Source organism: Meleagris gallopavo, chromosome 29 (assembly GCF_000146605.3).
Source record: "Meleagris gallopavo isolate NT-WF06-2002-E0010 breed Aviagen turkey brand Nicholas breeding stock chromosome 29, Turkey_5.1, whole genome shotgun sequence".
Lineage (NCBI taxonomy): Eukaryota > Metazoa > Chordata > Aves > Galliformes > Phasianidae > Meleagris > Meleagris gallopavo.
In genome coordinates this window covers 3,620,610-3,637,554 of record NC_015039.2, presented here as the reverse complement: position 1 = coordinate 3,637,554, position 16,945 = coordinate 3,620,610, and the positions used below count along the sequence as shown (strand labels likewise).

General features: G+C 48.6%; 1 protein-coding gene across 1 annotated transcript; it reads right to left on the bottom strand.

The window, feature by feature from the left end:
- Positions 1 to 1,101: 1,101 nt before the first annotated feature.
- Positions 1,102 to 16,941, bottom strand: RND2 (Rho family GTPase 2; the record flags this gene model as incomplete). The annotated part of the gene is made up of 4 exons (XM_010724707.3): positions 1,102 to 4,264; positions 4,682 to 4,816; positions 6,851 to 6,960; positions 16,824 to 16,941. Coding segments are annotated over 4 exons (612 nt in total), but the record flags the coding sequence as incomplete, so codon positions are not given.
- Between the last annotated feature and the right edge of the window lie 4 nt (positions 16,942 to 16,945).

The window sequence follows — 16,945 nt, the reverse complement described above, 5'->3', positions numbered from 1 at the left end:
TGGAAGAATTGGAAGGGCTTTTGTTTTTCTTGGTGGTGTTAAGAATCTTTGACTTACCTGTCCATCAGTAGCTCTAGGAGCAAGGTAACAGATCTGTCTGTGCTGGTGCAGAATGAGGTTAATTGGAAGAGAACATTCACCCTGACCCACTAGGCAGGAGCAGATCCTCAGGGTTCAGCTAAAGCAGCCTAAAAGTGTTCCAATCATATGTACATATGTTAAAGAGGATTATTTGTGAGGAAAGTACCTCACAAGTCACGTAGACAGATGCCCAAAGGAAAAAACAGAAAACACATTCATCCTCTTTTTTTCCATCTACTCCCATATATATATATGTATGTATATATATAAAAGAAGTCTCCCTAATTGTTCACGGGCAGGCTGCTGCTTGAGTGAGAAGGAGCAGGGACCCAGTAGCAGCTTTGTTTGGGCTCTTCTGTGTGTGTGGGTCTTCTTTCCTCCTTTCTATCTATCTATCTATCTATCTATCTATCTATCTATCTATCTATCTATCTATCTATCTATCTCTTCTCTGTTTCTTTTGATTTTGCTTCCTGTTTCAGCATGCTTATTCCTCTTTAGAGATGGAGAGGGAGGGAGAGAGGCTCCTTTGAGAAGTCTGTTTAAATGAACCACTGTGGGAGGCCAACTATTCTTTATAGTCCATCAAGCCCGAAGAGAAGCAACTGCCAGAATATTAAGCTGTGTGCTGAACAGTGACTGCAAAAAGCAGCCCTCTCAGGAGGGGATGAGGGCACTCTTGTCCAGAATTTGATCCCACTCTGAAGTCAGAAGCCTAAACTTTCAAAGATGACTTCAAACAGTTGATGTGGGCCGTATAAAGGCATAACAGATGCATGCTTCAGGTTTGCTTAGGCTGTGGCACAGCATCTACGTTTGAATTTGCATTAGGTTTTAGCAAGCTGCAAATGCATTTCCACGTCTAGCTCAGCTCTGGCAAGTGCTGCAGCTGAACTCTGGTCCTGTTCACTCTGGCAGAATGCATGCATCTTGGCTGCTTCATACTTTTTCATTGTAGTCTTTTTTGTAGGTTTTTTTTTGTTGTTGTTGTTTTGTTTTGTTTTGTTTTTGGGTTTTGGGTTTTTTTGGTCTGTTCTAGAAGCAGCTGGTCACCAATTACTTTCATTCCAATATTATTATTGTACCACTTGTTTCCAGCTAGTTGGATCTAAGCTGAACAGCATAGCAAAAATGACATTTCCTTTCAGTATGGAAAATAAATGAATCCACAAAACAAAAGTTTTCAACAAAAGGTTCTACCATGTTTCTGGAGCTCCTTCCATACATAGAATCATAGCGTGGTTGGGTTGGAAGGGACCCCACAGCCCACCCCAGCCTCAGCCCCTGCTGTAGGGTGCCTGTTGCCCACCAGATCAGGCTGCCAAGTGCAAGCAGCAGTATAAACATATTCACAGTCACTTGCCATGTGGCTTTTGTAGTGCTCCAGAAAGAAGGTGTCTACAGACAGCAGCAGTACTGCAGGAGTTAAGCAGTTCAGGCTCCTGGAAAAATGCCCCATAAACCCCACAAATGCTCTCTTTTCTGTTGCTGCTCTGTTACCACTTGCATTTTTGCTTCCCTGCTGACTCATGGTGTCAGGCCCTTTGTTGCTGCCTGCTTTTCATCTCTTCAGCCCTGCCTGCTGGCAGGCAGCTCAACACATCTCCAGTTCGCCTGGGGATCCTCTCCCGAATGCCAGTTTGTGTTCAGTCCTGTGCCTGTGAGCCCTGACACCAGCCCTGGGGTGGGATGTGGCTGCTGTCATTAGAGCCTCCAGAGCACCAGGCTGTCTCACAGGCATTAGGACAGCCCTTGTACCCCACCATGATGCTTCAGACAGCAAGTGGAAGATGCCCCAAGCATGTAGAGATACCTTGGTTATTGTGCCAAGGAAGGTAGATTCAGTGAATGCTGACACAGTTCCATTCTCCTGGAAACCACTTTCTTAAAGATCAGCAATCCAAAATACCTTTGGCTGTCTTGATTTCTGCGTCTGAGCCACTCGCAGCAGCAGCATTGGTCACATGCCTGTAAGAAAGGAGCCCGATGATGGAATATGAGGCTGTAAGGGCTTATCCCCACAGGCTTTAATGTCTCTGCTTTTCCTCACCCATGGATCCAGCTCAGCTACTTTATGATAAATGTTCTTGGAGGCTATTTCAGTTGCCTTAGTCTCCTGAGAGGCATTCGCTGGCATTCTGACGGATTCTTGCAAACTAATGCTGGGACATGTCTTTACACTGCCACAATCCATCCCCAAGCGCCTTCTTTAGCAGCCATAGCCTGGGAAATGCAGTGCACAGAAAGAAAATCACTTGCAGCAGCAAGTGAAACAGAGCTGTGGCTGCAGCAAAGTAAACAAAGCCACTGAGCCAAGCTGAGCTCCACACAGCAGCCCAGAAACACGGAGAGCTCCACAGTTTTGTGGGGAGCCACCAGGCAGCTTAGCTGTTCCAGTTTCCTAAGAAGTCTTTGTGACGCAGATGAAGCCTGAGCCCTGGGCAGGACAGGAGATACAAAATATTAGGTGAAAGCCATCTTCATTTGAAGCTAGAATTACAGTGAGGATGAGGGCATCTCATATCAGCTCAGATTGGTGAATCAGGCACATACAAGCTGCAAGTGCTGCCTATTACTGAATGAGTCAGGATGGAATGAGAGATTATTCAAGGAAGATGTTTCGGCTCCAAAATGAATACATGCAGCTAAGGCCTCTCTGTTTTCTGCTCAAATATGCATGAATGTATGTCAAGAGTTAGAGTGAACCACGAGGACACAAACAGAAGCCAGGTGGTAAGGTATTTTGAAAAGATGACTATTAAAAATGAACAGAGTCAAGCACTGTGCTTTTTCCAGCATTGTTTATTTTTTTTCTGTAGCTCACCGACACAGCTGGATCTGGCAATGGAGCAGACTTTTTTTTCCATAAAGTGTCTACGTGTCATTAGATCAAGGCTAACACTGTTGTTAAAGGCATTTATAGAGGGCAGCAGCAGAAGCAATGACAGGTGTTGGCAGCAGGCTGTACCGCCATACAAAATGGGCAGGGAGCACCTTTCTTCCCACTGCTGCAGTGGAGTCAGGGTGCAGAGACACATATAATCCTTTTTGTGTCTTGTACCAGACAAACACAGCATCATGGAGCACAATCTGCAGTTCAAAATGAGTGGAGGAGAGGACATGGAGAGTGATTGCAGTCTGCTTTTCAGGACACTGTGTGCCTGGATGTGCAGCTGCCTGTGGCAGTGAGCAGCCTGATGAAGAACCAGGCTGGCAGAAGCGAGGCACAAGCTCCTGAGTGACATTTGCTTGCTGAAAGGAACCACAATTTTCAGGATGCATCTACGGGGACAGGCCTTGCAGCCAGATCTGCTCTGTTGGTTTTGGAATAGAATTCAAGTATCTGAAGTACCGTGAAAAAAGCTGCCTATCTATAGTCTCCCAGGAGGTGATCAGCGTGGTGCTTACCAGGTTACGCTTCCTCCCCAGGGTGCTTTCTTGGTGGCTTGCCATCCAGTCCAACCGTAGATAGCAACAGCTCAAATAACACTTCTCTTCTGAAGGCAGATTGGAAGAGGACTTTCTCTCAGTCATTCTGCTGCTTGCGGTCCCCCCCTCTCCCAGCCTCCAGCCCAGGTCCCACCACCCTACATCACCCAGAGGCTGGGCCATGGGGACAGGAGAATGGCATGCATGCAGCATCACTCTCAATTGTTTTGTTTCATCCAACCATAGACCTTCCAACGCCTGAATGCTTCTCTGTCAAGTGGTTCCTTTCTCCCAAGCAATCAGCACTGCAGCAGCTGACCCAGAGGTCTTGGCAGTGCAGGGTGCCTCCTGCACCCCAGTTTGCAGCTGGGACCTTTGCTCAGCCCTACGGACTAAGAAAGGCTTCAGAAAGGCAAGCTGGCTCCTACAGCCAGCACCATGCCCTGGTCTTGGCCAGTTACTGTACAAAATGGACAACACACATATGTTATTTACAGACTGTTTTTCACATGATGGAACAGCTCTTGGCTCGGTCTTTCCTGATCTCCGTGTCATTCAGTAAGTTCGTTCTGCTGGGCATCTGTGATGCCCGCTTCAGTCCCCGTTTGGAGTTGGAGCGCTTCAGGTTCTTGTGTATCCTGTTGACCGAGGCAAGTGTAGTGACATGGAAGACATCCCGCACGCTGTCCTCCGATACCTTGGAGGAGCACTCAGCGTAGGCCACTGCCCCAATCTGCCGTGCCAGAGCACTGCCCTGAGACCCAGAGATTGGGGAAGGAAGGAGGAGTGAGGTTAGGACAGAGCACCTTGAAGCAGCATCAGAGCCTGCGACCCTGTGCTGGTGACCGCAGCAGTTCCCAGCAGTTCCCAGCCTGTGTCTTTGTCCCCACCCCAGCTATGCCCAACAAGGAGGTGCAGAAACACACTCGTCCTACTTTAGCCAGTCCAAGTTATTAAGCTGGGCATCTCCACTAGCTTTGGGGGAAGGCTTCCAGGCTGCAAACCAGGAGGTGGTTCAGCAGAGCACTGCCAATGTGCCCAAGGCATGGAAGAAGAGTGCTGCAAGCTCAGAGTACCTGAGCCAAGATCCGATCAGCTTCAGACCAAGACCAGTGCTGCTGAGCTAACTTATCTGAGGAGGTGCAGGAGGAAATCAGCTCCCAAAACCCACCTGCTCATGTGTCACTGGGATGAGGCGCTGCTTGGAAAGCTCCCGCAGCGTGTTCAGGTCTGTCCGCATGTCCAGCTTGCAGCCAACCAACACGATCTTTGCATTGGGGCAGAACTCCTGTGTCTCCCCTTGCCACTGTAGTGAAGACAAGAGAGAGAAGGTGCACAGCTGTGCCGGAGGCTGTGTGACAATGGACAGCCTACAAAAAGTCAAGGTTGGAGGAACAAAGCCAATCATGGGGTCTCAGCACAATGGTGGCCACCTTGCACAATCCATGAAGCCCCATCAGCTGGGGTTCACCAGAGCTGCTCCCTGGAACAATAACAATATGTTGCCTTGGAAGCCTTCTGTGGGAGGATTTTCCAAATTGGAGTCACAGCTGTTTGGAAGCCAATTAGCTCTTCCTTAGCAACTGCCACAGGCAATGACAAAAATGGTTGAAGTGCCTCTCAGATTAATTTTTTGCTCACTTGGTCCAGATATACCCTGCAAATATGCTGCATTCAAGTTGCTGTCTCCTGCAAGACTGAAGGAAGGAAAGAAGGCCAGGGCAAGCATCCACTTTCTTCACTAATAGTACATTTCAGAGCTCCAAAAAAAGCTTCAATATTCAGTGAGGTGTCTGCAATGATAAGTAAACCCATTGACCAGGGCTGGGAGAGACCTGCACAGCCCCAGCAGTGTGCCAGCACCCTGAGCACCCAGTTAGTGCTTCTGGAGCAGCAAGCAGATGACAAATAGAGATTCCTACTGGCTGAAGATGTCTCTTGGAACTAGCAGTTCTTGCTATACTGGCTGACAGTTAGGCATACACCCCAGGCAATTAGAAGGGGAAGAAAACCCAACCCAGAGCCCAGTTTCCAGAACCTAGTGGGGAAAGGAAGCGCCAGCAATGACACAAGTTTCACTGAATGTCAGAACAAAGCAACTGCAAAATACGGGGAAAAAATGATGTTTTCCAGCAGGAGATGTACTCCAGTCTCTGTCCTACAGATCCCTTTCCTGCTGCAGAATTTGTCTACCAGGATTCCCACATGCCCCCCTCTGCCACCAGAATCAGCCATACAAGGAGGATGCTGCAGTTCATTTGGAGTAGAAATCCAAACACCCAAATTTATCCAAAGGATGAAAATCCCTGCCAAGATGGAGCTACTGGGCCTGTTTTCTGCATTGTGACCCACTTCTCCCATGCCTGACAACATGTGGGGAGCCCAAGGTTTGCAAAACCATCAAGCCTTGTCAGAACAGAAGTGCCATCTGGTGAAAACCCACTTTGTGGAAAATTAAAAGCTACTTGCATCCTTTTGGGTGGCTCCTTCCCTTCAACTGTACATGCTGTGAAGACAAGCCACGTAGCAGGGCAGCAATAATAAAGATTTCCTCTGTTGAATTAGCTTCTTTGCCTACAGCTTGAATAGAGAATGTTATTCTCCTTACTTGCCTGTATCAGAAGAAGCTAAATCCTATTTCAACTTCATGGTATCTTAGGAATGTGACTTACCTCCGTAGGCTGTAAGCCTGCACCAAAGGAAACAAGGCATCTGCTCAGAGGCACTTAAGAAATACCATGTGACACAGGGATTAAAAGTTGCTTTATCAAACAGACACTGCTAACAGCACTGGAAGTATCTGTGAGGCCACATGGGAAAGACCTTACAGTGAGCAAAACAGGCTCACACGAGGAGCAGACAGACACTGATGAAGTCCAACCCCAGCTAATTATTGATGGACTTGCATCTTATTAAGGTACAAGAGATTTGCTTGTGTTCTTACCCCGTTATCATGAGCAGCAGATGCTTCCAATCCCCATGAAAGACTTCTGCCCCCTGAGCTGGGTGCTGGGAGCTGTCTTGGAGCCCAACCAAACCCTTGACTGAGCTATCAGTAAAAACAAGCGTTTTTGTCCCCTTGCCAAAACACTAGAGCCCCAGGGCTTCCTCCCAGTGCTGACATGAGAAACACAACAGATGCCCTCCATCTCTCCCTGTTCCCATGTTTGCATGTGTGCAAAAAGGCAGACTGACAGAAGCACTGCATACTGAATATCTTGCTTTCTAAAGACCATGGGCAACTGTGGCAGGCAAACTCTAGCCAAGGGAGCTTTTGGCCCTGGTGGCAGCAGTAGGGGATGCAGGGCTCCATCCCAGCCCAGACACCCTGGGCACTCACCTTCTTGAGCACACTGTCCAAGGTTTCTGGGCGGCTGATATCAAAGCAGATGAGCACAGCATCTGAGTCCGGGTATGCCAATGGACGGACATTATCATAATAGGCTGAGCCTGCAGAGAGAAAAGCAGTCAGCAGAAAGTCTCATCCATGAGCTGCTTGATACCTGTTGGGGCAGGTGAGGAGCCTCAGCCGTCTCCGTAAGTCCATAGTTCCAGCAAGAATTGGGACATGGCCACATGTGAGCATCTAGCAAGCAAGAGGTGGTAAACTGTGCTGTTGGGCATGCTGGATATCTACAGGATGGGGAGCTTGGAAGGGTTGCAGTGCTTGCACATGAATCCATCACTTGTCATACAGTTGCTGGACTCCTAACAGTTGGAAGATGTAGTTGAGAGAAGGCAGGCCATGAGCAGGGCTACTGCTATGTTTTAATCTTCTCAGTATCTTTTTACAGAGGAGCTTGCTCACAACAATTGTGAGAATTTAAGACAGGTGAAAAAAAAACTTTCTGCTCTGGATTTATGCTGGAAAAAGTCAGATTCTTTTCCTTTGTTTGTGCATAAAAGATGTGCAAGGATTTGGTGAACAAGTTCTGAATTGGAGGGAATGATGCTGCATTCTGCAGGATTTTTCAGGGAGTAGAAAAGAGCCCGGGTGGAATCCTGCACAGCTCTGCCATGTACACATATCCACGTCTGTACATACAACCCCTCAGTGTGAATTTCAGATGTTAAAGCCATTATCCCATAATGTTTTTGTTTGAAGTGTATTCTGTATGAAATAGTAAATGCCCCACTAAGCAGTAATGGAACAATGTTTGTTGCTGCTTAAAAAACATTTGTTTCAGTTTTGTATTTGGCTTCACAGTGGCTTAAACTTCCTGGAGGGGTGAGAAGCAGCTGTTTATTTATGAAAAAGGGAAGCAGAGACATCATCCCTTGTTGAGTCTGCCTCCTTGGAAGCAGGATGGGGACACGGGGGATGCTCCACACCACTCACGAGCAGGCATGCCAGTACCCCATGTGCATTTAGGTTCACAACAAAGCCAGCTGCAGGGACATTCTGCTGCTGCAGTCCCCCACAGACACGAGTGAGAAAAAATACAGCACAGTTTTTTGTCCCTGCAAAGTCACTGGAATGAGAAGCAGCTGGCATCCAGCATGGCAGAAACAGTCTGTGACCTCTGCAGAGCCCGGCCCTCTTTGTAGAGGGAAAGTTGTGCTTTGTGCGTGGAGTCAGTGCCTGGGGTGTCTGGACCAGCGTGGGGTCAGAGGATGCAGGCTGGGGCACAGCAAACCCTGGAGATCTCTGACCCTGCTTCAGGCTAAGAATGCTTCACCTTCTGACGGGCGGAGCTGGCCCCATGAGCAGTCCCATCTTACGAGTGACTCAGTGCTTTTGTTGGCAGCACCGAGCTCTGCAGCACCAAGCTGCTCTTCCAATCAAGCTTACATTCTCGTCCCAGATGCAGGTCTTCCTAAAGGGATTCAAGACACAGCACTGATCTGCATGCTCAAATGTGCTAGACCCTTTATCAGAACCGTGCCCTTTCCGTGCACAGCTGCCCCAGTCAGGTGGGAGGGAAGCACTTATATGCACATCCTCTCCCAGTTGCTCCTCCGCTTCACATAAACATTGCAGATAAATCTGACCTCCTCCCAGCCCAGGAATGCTCCTTTTGTAGAGACTGGCTTTGGCTCCTTTCAGCTCAGACATTGCTACGGCAAACTGTATCGTAGCAACCTGCTGCTTTCTCCAGCACGTCACAGACTGCACTGGCGGGGCACACAGTGCAGTGGAGTGCAGCCAGCACAGTTGGTCACCACCCATCCCACAAACCCCCAGCCTGGTGTCAGGACACAGTTGGGCAGCTGCTGAGATGGCAAAAGGAGGGGAAGAATTATCTGCCCTGGGTCAAGAGCATCATTTTGTTAATGAGATCAAAATTGCCTCTGTATGCTCTAACATTCTGCTCCTAACAACCAAGGGACAGGAATGGCCCCGACCTCATTGGTAGCTCTGCTCACCAACAGCTGATCAACACCAGCGTTTTCCTGAAGTTTCTTCCCCAGTCTAAGAGACCAACAGTCAGAGAGCCCAGCAATGCTGTGCTCCAGACTTACATCATCTCCAGCTTTTTCTCTGCTGAATCAAGATATTCTCTAATTTTTGAATGTTATTTTTTGATGAGGACAAAACACAAATACCCCAGTTCCCTCAGCTCCAGATCTCTGGATTTGTGGGTTCTGAGTGCTCAGTACCTTTCAGCCATTCCTGCAAGGCACTCCAGAGCCCCACACACTGGCACCTCCAAGCACACATGCACTCAAGACTTGCATGTCTGTAGATCCAGCCTTTCTGTTCTGCGTGAATTGTTCTCCAACATGGCACTCAGGTCTGCAAGAAACAGGACCTACGTACATTTGTTTTGTGATTAAAGAGAGAAAACTGGAGCAAGCCAAATGCCAAAAGCAAATTAAAAATAAAATCCACATGGTTGTTGTCTGACATTCAGAGGTTGGTACAGCAACCTGGCACTGGAACAGTGACGCTGCTCTCAGGCAGGGGATCAAGCTATGGCCCAAACTCCTGACCCATCACCACATGCTTTCCCCACGGCAGTGCTCCAGGCATGTTAATACTACATAAAGTGATAGTGAATGTGATGGCTTTCGTGATTAGTAGCTCCTCTGCTAGGACAGATGATCATGGAAGTGTTAATAATATATTTTATTTGTATCACGCCTTTAAGACTGAAAAAAGGTTCGGGAAGCTGTCACCATCGATGGGGACAGCAATGGACAGGGGACACCGTAGGCTCTCCTACCCTGATGCAAGCAGCACATCTGCATGAGAAAGGCCCTGTCCCATGGAACAGCTCAGCTATTGTCTCCTCACCAGAGCAAAGCAGAAAAACGCTGGATTGAAAACCTGATGGTGAATGGAAGAGATAGAAGTGACAGCTGTCCCGGACACCCTGGGCAAGGAAAGAGCCCAGTCCCCATGCTGAGCCTGCAAAAATCTCAGTTGCTTCTCCAAGACAGCATGGATGCTTCAGAGCTAGCATTTCCTCTGCAGATGTAATGAGGGGGCACAGAGTCACCCAAACTGATAGTGAAAGGGAAATAAGCCCTTCTGGGGGCAGACTATGAAATGAATTGTTATTCTGTGGTCCCCATACTCAACTCAGCTTGACCATAGGGAACTTGCGGAAGCGGGCAGGTCGTGGGTTTGTCACAGGAGCTCACTGGTGGAAGATGGAACATGATGCAGCTTCATGAAGAGACCGAGCACAGAACATGGACCCTGTGTAGGGCAGCCAAATCCCTATCGCCCCCTCCTCAGACACCACAAACCGTCCAGGACACCTGCAGCAAGTGGCCTGCCCCAATAAGGTGTTTCTCAGGGCCCATCATTTGCATATGAGGACCCATCAGTACAGTTTCTTTCCTTGGGACATCTGGAGTGCCTTTGCAAAAGCAGCATTTGAAGAGCAATGGCTCTGTGTGCCTGATATACAACAGACAAGGATATACAAAGGATATACCCTTCTTGTTCCCTGTATCATTAATGCTGTTGGGCCTGGAAATTAGTGAACTTGTCTTCCCAGGCTGAAACTGTGCACACTGAGGAGACAACACGAATTCAGTGACTAACTCCCAGTGTGAAATTGGACAAATTGGACCCTCTCTCTTGAAAGCATGAGAGTGGCTGGTTCTGTTTGGGAAGGGTGAAGTACAGCGTGGTTCCTGAGCTGCCCACAGGTCCCTAAGAAGCGGGGCTCAATGGCCAAGTGTCCCTGAGGATAAAGCAAATCCCACTATATTAAAAAAAAACACATTTCTGACACTAACACAGTGCTTGTTAGAGTCCAGCGCAGTGCAATGGCAAGTAAAAGAGACAGGAATCTAAGCACTGGAGAGAAAATCCAAGATATAATGACAGCACTGACAGCACCATGGTCTGAAGCCAGGCTTCAACCACCTGGAGGTCAAGGTTCTGAATGCAGCAGCAATTAGTGACATTAGAGACTGAAGGGAGAGCAAAGCAGAACAAGAAAGACAATCAGCTGCGGTCAGCTAAAGGTGGCATGGCAGGCTGATAAAGTGCCCCGCTGTCCCTCACCAGAACCGAGGTCTCCCAAGTTGCAGCAGTAATACGCCAAGGCGAGGCCAATGGTGGTTTCCTTCCTGGAGCATCCATTTCCATTACAGCCAGAGTTTTCACTGCTGCATCCCCTTCAGATTTCAGAAACCCCTTCAAGGGCACAAACAGAAATTATGACCTCCTCACAAGCTGGAGTATGGCCAAGCCTCACAATGGGGGTTCCACAAGCAGCAGGACTGGGGTCAGCGGGTGAGCTTGCCATGGAACAAAGCCCTTCCTGCCAGAAGAAGGTGGCCCAAAGGGGAGAAGGGGCATCCAACCCGAGCTGGAATCCTAGAATGGTTTGGGTTGGAAGGAAGCTTTAAGATCATCTAGTTCCAATCCCCCTGCTATAGGCAGGGATACCCCCCTCTAGACCAGATTGCGCCAAGCCCCATCCAGCCTGGCCTTGAATGCTTCCAGGGAGAGGGCATCCACAACCTCACTGGGCAACATTTTCCAGTGTCTCACCACCCTTACAGTGAAGAATTTCTTCCTAATATCTAGTCTAAATCTACCCTGTTCCAGCTTAAAACCATTTCCTCTTGTTCTGTCGTTACCTGCCCTTATAAAATGTTCCTCCACAGCTTTCCTGTAGGCCCCTTCCAGGCACTGGAAAGCCACTGTAAGGTCTCCTTGGAGCCTTCTCTTCTCCAGGCTGAAGAGCCCCTCCAAGCTCTCCAATCATCTTTGTGGCCCTCCTCTGGACCTGCTCCAACAACTCCATGTCTGTCTTTTGCTGGGGGCTCCAAAACTGGACACAAAACTCCAGGAAGAGGGAGACAAAAAGCAGCAGAGGGAATGCCATAGTGTAGTCCTCTGAGCCCCAGCACTCTGACGCAGCATTTCTGATACTGGATTGTGACCTATCTATTACTTGTGCAACATGACTACAAAGCCCAACAGTTCAGGAAAGGAGCAAACTATTCCATGACACAGAGCAAGCAATCATCTGGAAAGTGCATGACTGAAACAACAGCTAATCAGCTTGGACAACTAACCTCTGCTGCTAATTCTTGTGATGTGCATTAAAAACCCTAGTAAACTGCTAAGCAGCCTAGCTGCCATGTCTCAGAATGGACACGATCAAGGTGAAGGGAATGGTGTTTGCAGGGGCTGAGGTGGCATCCTGGGCTCCTCACGCCAGTGACAGGGAGGCAGCTCTCTGTAGAAACCCCTAATAGCAACCCTAGGGTAGCATCACTGAGCCCTTGAGGCGGGAGCACAGCCTTAGTACCTGGTGGGGCTGAACACAAGGGTGCTAAAAATCACAACCATGGCAGCTGACAAGGGAGGCAAACAGGAACCAGAAGTCCCTTCCAGGCACTTTTGCCACATCACAAGGGCAGTTGGCATTGCCTCAACCTGTCTGTCATCATTTTATTGGGTGTAACAAGGACTAGGAGTGGCAGCCAATTCCCACAGACCTCTGGCTTTGGGGAACATATCTGTGGGTTGAGTGAGCACAAATTATCTTCATGCAATGCTACACATTTCCAGTTTGCTGTGCACAAGCAGCAGCTTTCTCCTTGGCTGCTTGCCCACCAGACAAGGTTTCTCCCCACAGGGAAAGCTGGACCTGCACGCCTGTGAAGTTTAATTGCATACTGATCTAATCCATAGGATCTAGGGCAAGAGGAAAGCTGTACCCAGGTCTCTTCCATAGGGCTGGTGGCATGGCACCAATCAGCTCCTCTGGACCTCTCCCTGCCACAACGTACCGCAGGACCACCCTGAGGTACAGTGAGGGGCACCTAGGTGCCAGGTGGGCACAAAGGCAAACCCATCATGCTCAGATGTGAGAGTCCCCTTCTACAGGGATTTTCAGCAGTCGCTTTACCTGATTGCCTGGCTAAGGAGCTGCTGATTGATGGGTCTGGGGCACAAGGGACACCCCCAAGGCATATAGGGAGAGCAGCAGCTTCTGTACCATGCAGCGCCTACACCATGCCCAGTCTGACATCTGACATACCCCAGGGACTCTGGTGTCCCATCCTCTCCTCTCACATCATGTCAGGTCTCCCCAGATCCAATCTCCACCTAGTCCAGGATACGCACTTCTGCTGCAGCTCTTTCAACTTCTGTCTGACTGGTTCCTGACCTGCCTAAAAACATGACCCAGCTACACATATTTTCAGGCTTAACTACGTCTTTGTGCTGAGGCAGAAGAAAAGTATGCTAGTTCAAGGCTCCCAGCTTCAACAGGGAGCATGGGAGGAGCTATTTTGGTATGGAAAGGGTAGCTCCACATTCTTCTCTGCTTCAAAGCACATGGGAAGAGGCAGCCATTGCAATTCCAGAGCTGCTTGCTGGGAATCCCCAGCGCCAGCATCAATGGAGATGCCATTGCTAAACTCATCCCCTTTCAACTCTCTAATCTCATCAACATTCCTGGGTAGTTCCCCTAATGAAGGGACTGTTATCAGAGCCTGTTGGTTCCCACACAGCCATACCAAGGCAGACTGTTTGCTGAGCACAGGCAAAGAGGGAGGCAGGGAGGGATTTGCACTTTACAATGTTATTCTTGTTTTGAAAGCGAATCTGCTTATCAGACACAAGTCTCTGCAAAAGGCTGGCAGCCACACAGCTCCCCTGCTGTGAGCTGCAGTGCAGAGCAGACAGCAGTGCTGCTGGACCAGCTTGGGTTCTGTGTGGGCAGAGAAGTCCTCTCCAGCAGCTTTGGAGGATGGCAGTGAGCACACACACGGTGCAGTGCCATTCCTGGGCACTCCCGTAAGCCACAAGCACAGATGTCCCATAGCAGGCAGCTCTGCTCTACACCAGGGGAGCAAAAGGTAGACCAGTTCACAAGGGGAATTAAGCTGCTGCATTGCTGAGAAGCCAACTTGCCCATTATGACTACATGCCCTTCCCACCACTGAAGCACAGGAATGCAACTCGCCTGCACTGTGTAAAGCATGATGAATGGTCACAACATCACCCAGCAGGCTGTACAGAATGGAAACTCTTTCTTGTGGGTGTCACGCAGCAGCACTGGATGTCCAGGAGGCACCCAGCCCTTTGGGCGCAGCCTCAACCAGCCAGCAGGCATTCCATCAGGCTGGTGTTTCCCCACACCACTGCCATGCAGAGAAGTTGTTTCTGTGCCAAGCACATTTGACCAATGGAGGAACTGGCCAAAATGAGAATAGAAAGAGCAGCAAAACAGGACATCCTCCAGTAAGGAGCAGAGCACAGCAGCTGCCCCATCTCCTCTGCAGCTTGCTCTCGCAGGCAAAGATATCAAATGTTTTTCAATGGAGGCTCTAGGAAATGGCACATAGTGGAAATGGAAGGATGGGACATTCCTACTGCACTGCAAAATGGCACCTGGAGCAATTTCAGCTTTGCACTGTGCATGGAGGTGGGACTGAGTTAAATAGAGACAAATCCAAAATGCAGGCAGTATGGAGGGACCAGGCTCATACATGGCTCCCTTTTTTCCTTAACAGGCATTTGGATCAAAGGCATTTCAGTGAGCACAGAGGGCCTGTATTTGCCCTGTCTGAAGGACTCTCAGTACTGCTAAGCCTCCAGTGTTCTTCCGCCTTGGAAAAACTAATCAAGGGTTACAAGATACTTAAAGGAAATCCAAGGTCCCAATACAGCGTGGGAGCAATTCAGCTCCCCATAATCCCTGCCATCATCCCTGCCCACAGTATGGCAGTGTTTCTCTAACTACATTTACTGCCTGCCTGCCATCTGCTAGTATCAGAGGAGGGGCCAATTCACACTTAAAGGCTGTATTTCCCAAGTTCCCCACAGCAGCTAGCGCTACATGTCCAGGGAGCAGATAACACCCCAACATGGGCAGGGATTTCTGAGAAGAGCTAGCAGCAGCCAGGCAGGCTGGGATCCCTGCAGCAGGTTTTCCAGGGCAGCTGCTCTTCACTGGTGCCCATAGCAGCATGATGCTATGAGCATCTGCGGAGCCACTCACCGCTCTCACAGCTGACTTCAGTCCCTGTCCAGATTTTCTGCTGATTTTTGGAGGAGACCTTCAGCTTCACTTACTTAACTAAGAGATGGAAAACATTTAAGATATAAAAAAGGGAAGCAGATTTCCAGCATCTCCCTTCCTGCTCCTGCTAGGATGAGTTTAACACTAACAACAAGCCCCTGCCCACAAAGCTGCTTAAAAGAGGTAGCAGGCAATGCAGAGACAAGGGGAAGTGCACCCAGCACCTGTCATATGCATGAGGAGGGCAATCAGCCACTCTCAACCCCTTCAGCTCAGTTGATTCCATTTGCTATTGTGCAAAACTTTTTCTACCAAAAGCTGTTTACAAGTGTCTCCGAAGTGGAAATACAGCTTGCAGTCTGTAGCTCAAAATGTCATTTTGATTACTAGAAAAAATTGCTACGTATTGCTTTGCAGGACTGTTTACTGACATATAGCTTTTGGGTATTTCAAATGAAAGCTGCAAAAGGAGGCAATTTATCTGGAAAACTATCTACTGAACTCTATCTACAACAAAGCTCTTAAAAAGGGAGAAAAAAATCAAAATCCATTTCCTCTTGGCTGTAAAGATAAACACTAGACAGACCCATATCTTTTGTTGAAAATGATAAAAATGAATGTATGACAACATCAGATGCAGGTTCCAGGTGCATATACACAGATTTAAAGCCATTTTATCATGTTATTTTCTTTTAACATTTGTAAGATCAAAGCCAAATATTCCAGAGAGTTCCTAAAAAAAACCCACACAGTGCGCTAAGCGTGGTTCCACACACTCCAAAGGTGAAGTTTTTCTCATCAAATGCAGACACTCAGAGCAAAGCTGCTGAGCATCAAACAAAAACAACACAACCAGTCCTTTGCCATCAGCTGCAGAAGTCCACAGTTTGGAAACCCCCCAGGGCTCACAACTCAGCAGGCAAAAGACCCCTGTTTGTTTCAGGACATAAAAATTTCCAAAAGCAAAGTTTGCCAGGTTGGGAAGCCTCCAGTAGAGGCTCAGTAAACATTTTACAATTTAAAGGTCGTCCAAAAATCAGTAAAGTCATTGCTCTAAATAGAGCTCTGCCGATCCTACAGCTGTAACCTGATGGATGTAAAATTATAGTGAGGAATTTGAGTGCACAAGACCTAAAACTGTCTAATATCATGTTTTAATTTACTTTTGCTCTTGAGCACTAAGAAGACTCAAAAAATTATGGGGAAAGACCATCAGCAAGTCCATTATGTATGTACACCACCAGAGCCCAGCATTCAGTTCTGCTATGCATACGCATCAGTCCAAAAAGGTTGTCAGAGGTAAATTAAAGGATGCACATAACCTTTGCTAGACGCCAATATTTTTATTAGCTCTGCATCAAGCAGTTCACTTACAGCTCATGTCTCCTCAGAGAGGCAGCATGAAGTTTGAAAAGGATTTTGGAGGGCTGAGATGTGCCCAGGGCTCCCTGCAGCTTAACTGAGGATGCAGATGAAGAGGCAAAACCAAACCAAAACACAAAAAAACTGAAGCAGCCCAGAAACTCTCCTGGAGTGAGTGATGAAAGGACAGCATATTCCCACAGCACATTCCTCTCCAAGGTGAGGTCTCCCATCTCGGCTGCACCTTGCTTGCTTCCCCATTCCTTCCCAGCCTCATCTCAAGCCCCAGAACTGGTTTTGTTGGTGCTCTGCTGCATCTCAGGGCTGAGATGCACCGATACGCAGTCAGCACCTAAACGATGTGCAGAGCCAGCCCCAAGGCCGGGAGAGAGAAAGCCGCAAAATCCAGCGCAAAGACACTGAGACGGGATTTCAGCGTTTGACGCCCGCTGTGGATCCCACAGAGGCCGCATCGAGACCCACCGCGTCCCTCCCCGAGCCCACCTGAGGTGTCCCACATGTTGAGCTCAGTGCGCTGCTTGTCGATCTCGAAGCTGGCCGTGTAGTTCTCGAAAACGGTGGGCACGTAGCTCTGGGTAGGGAGAAGGAAGGTGAGCCGAGCCGAG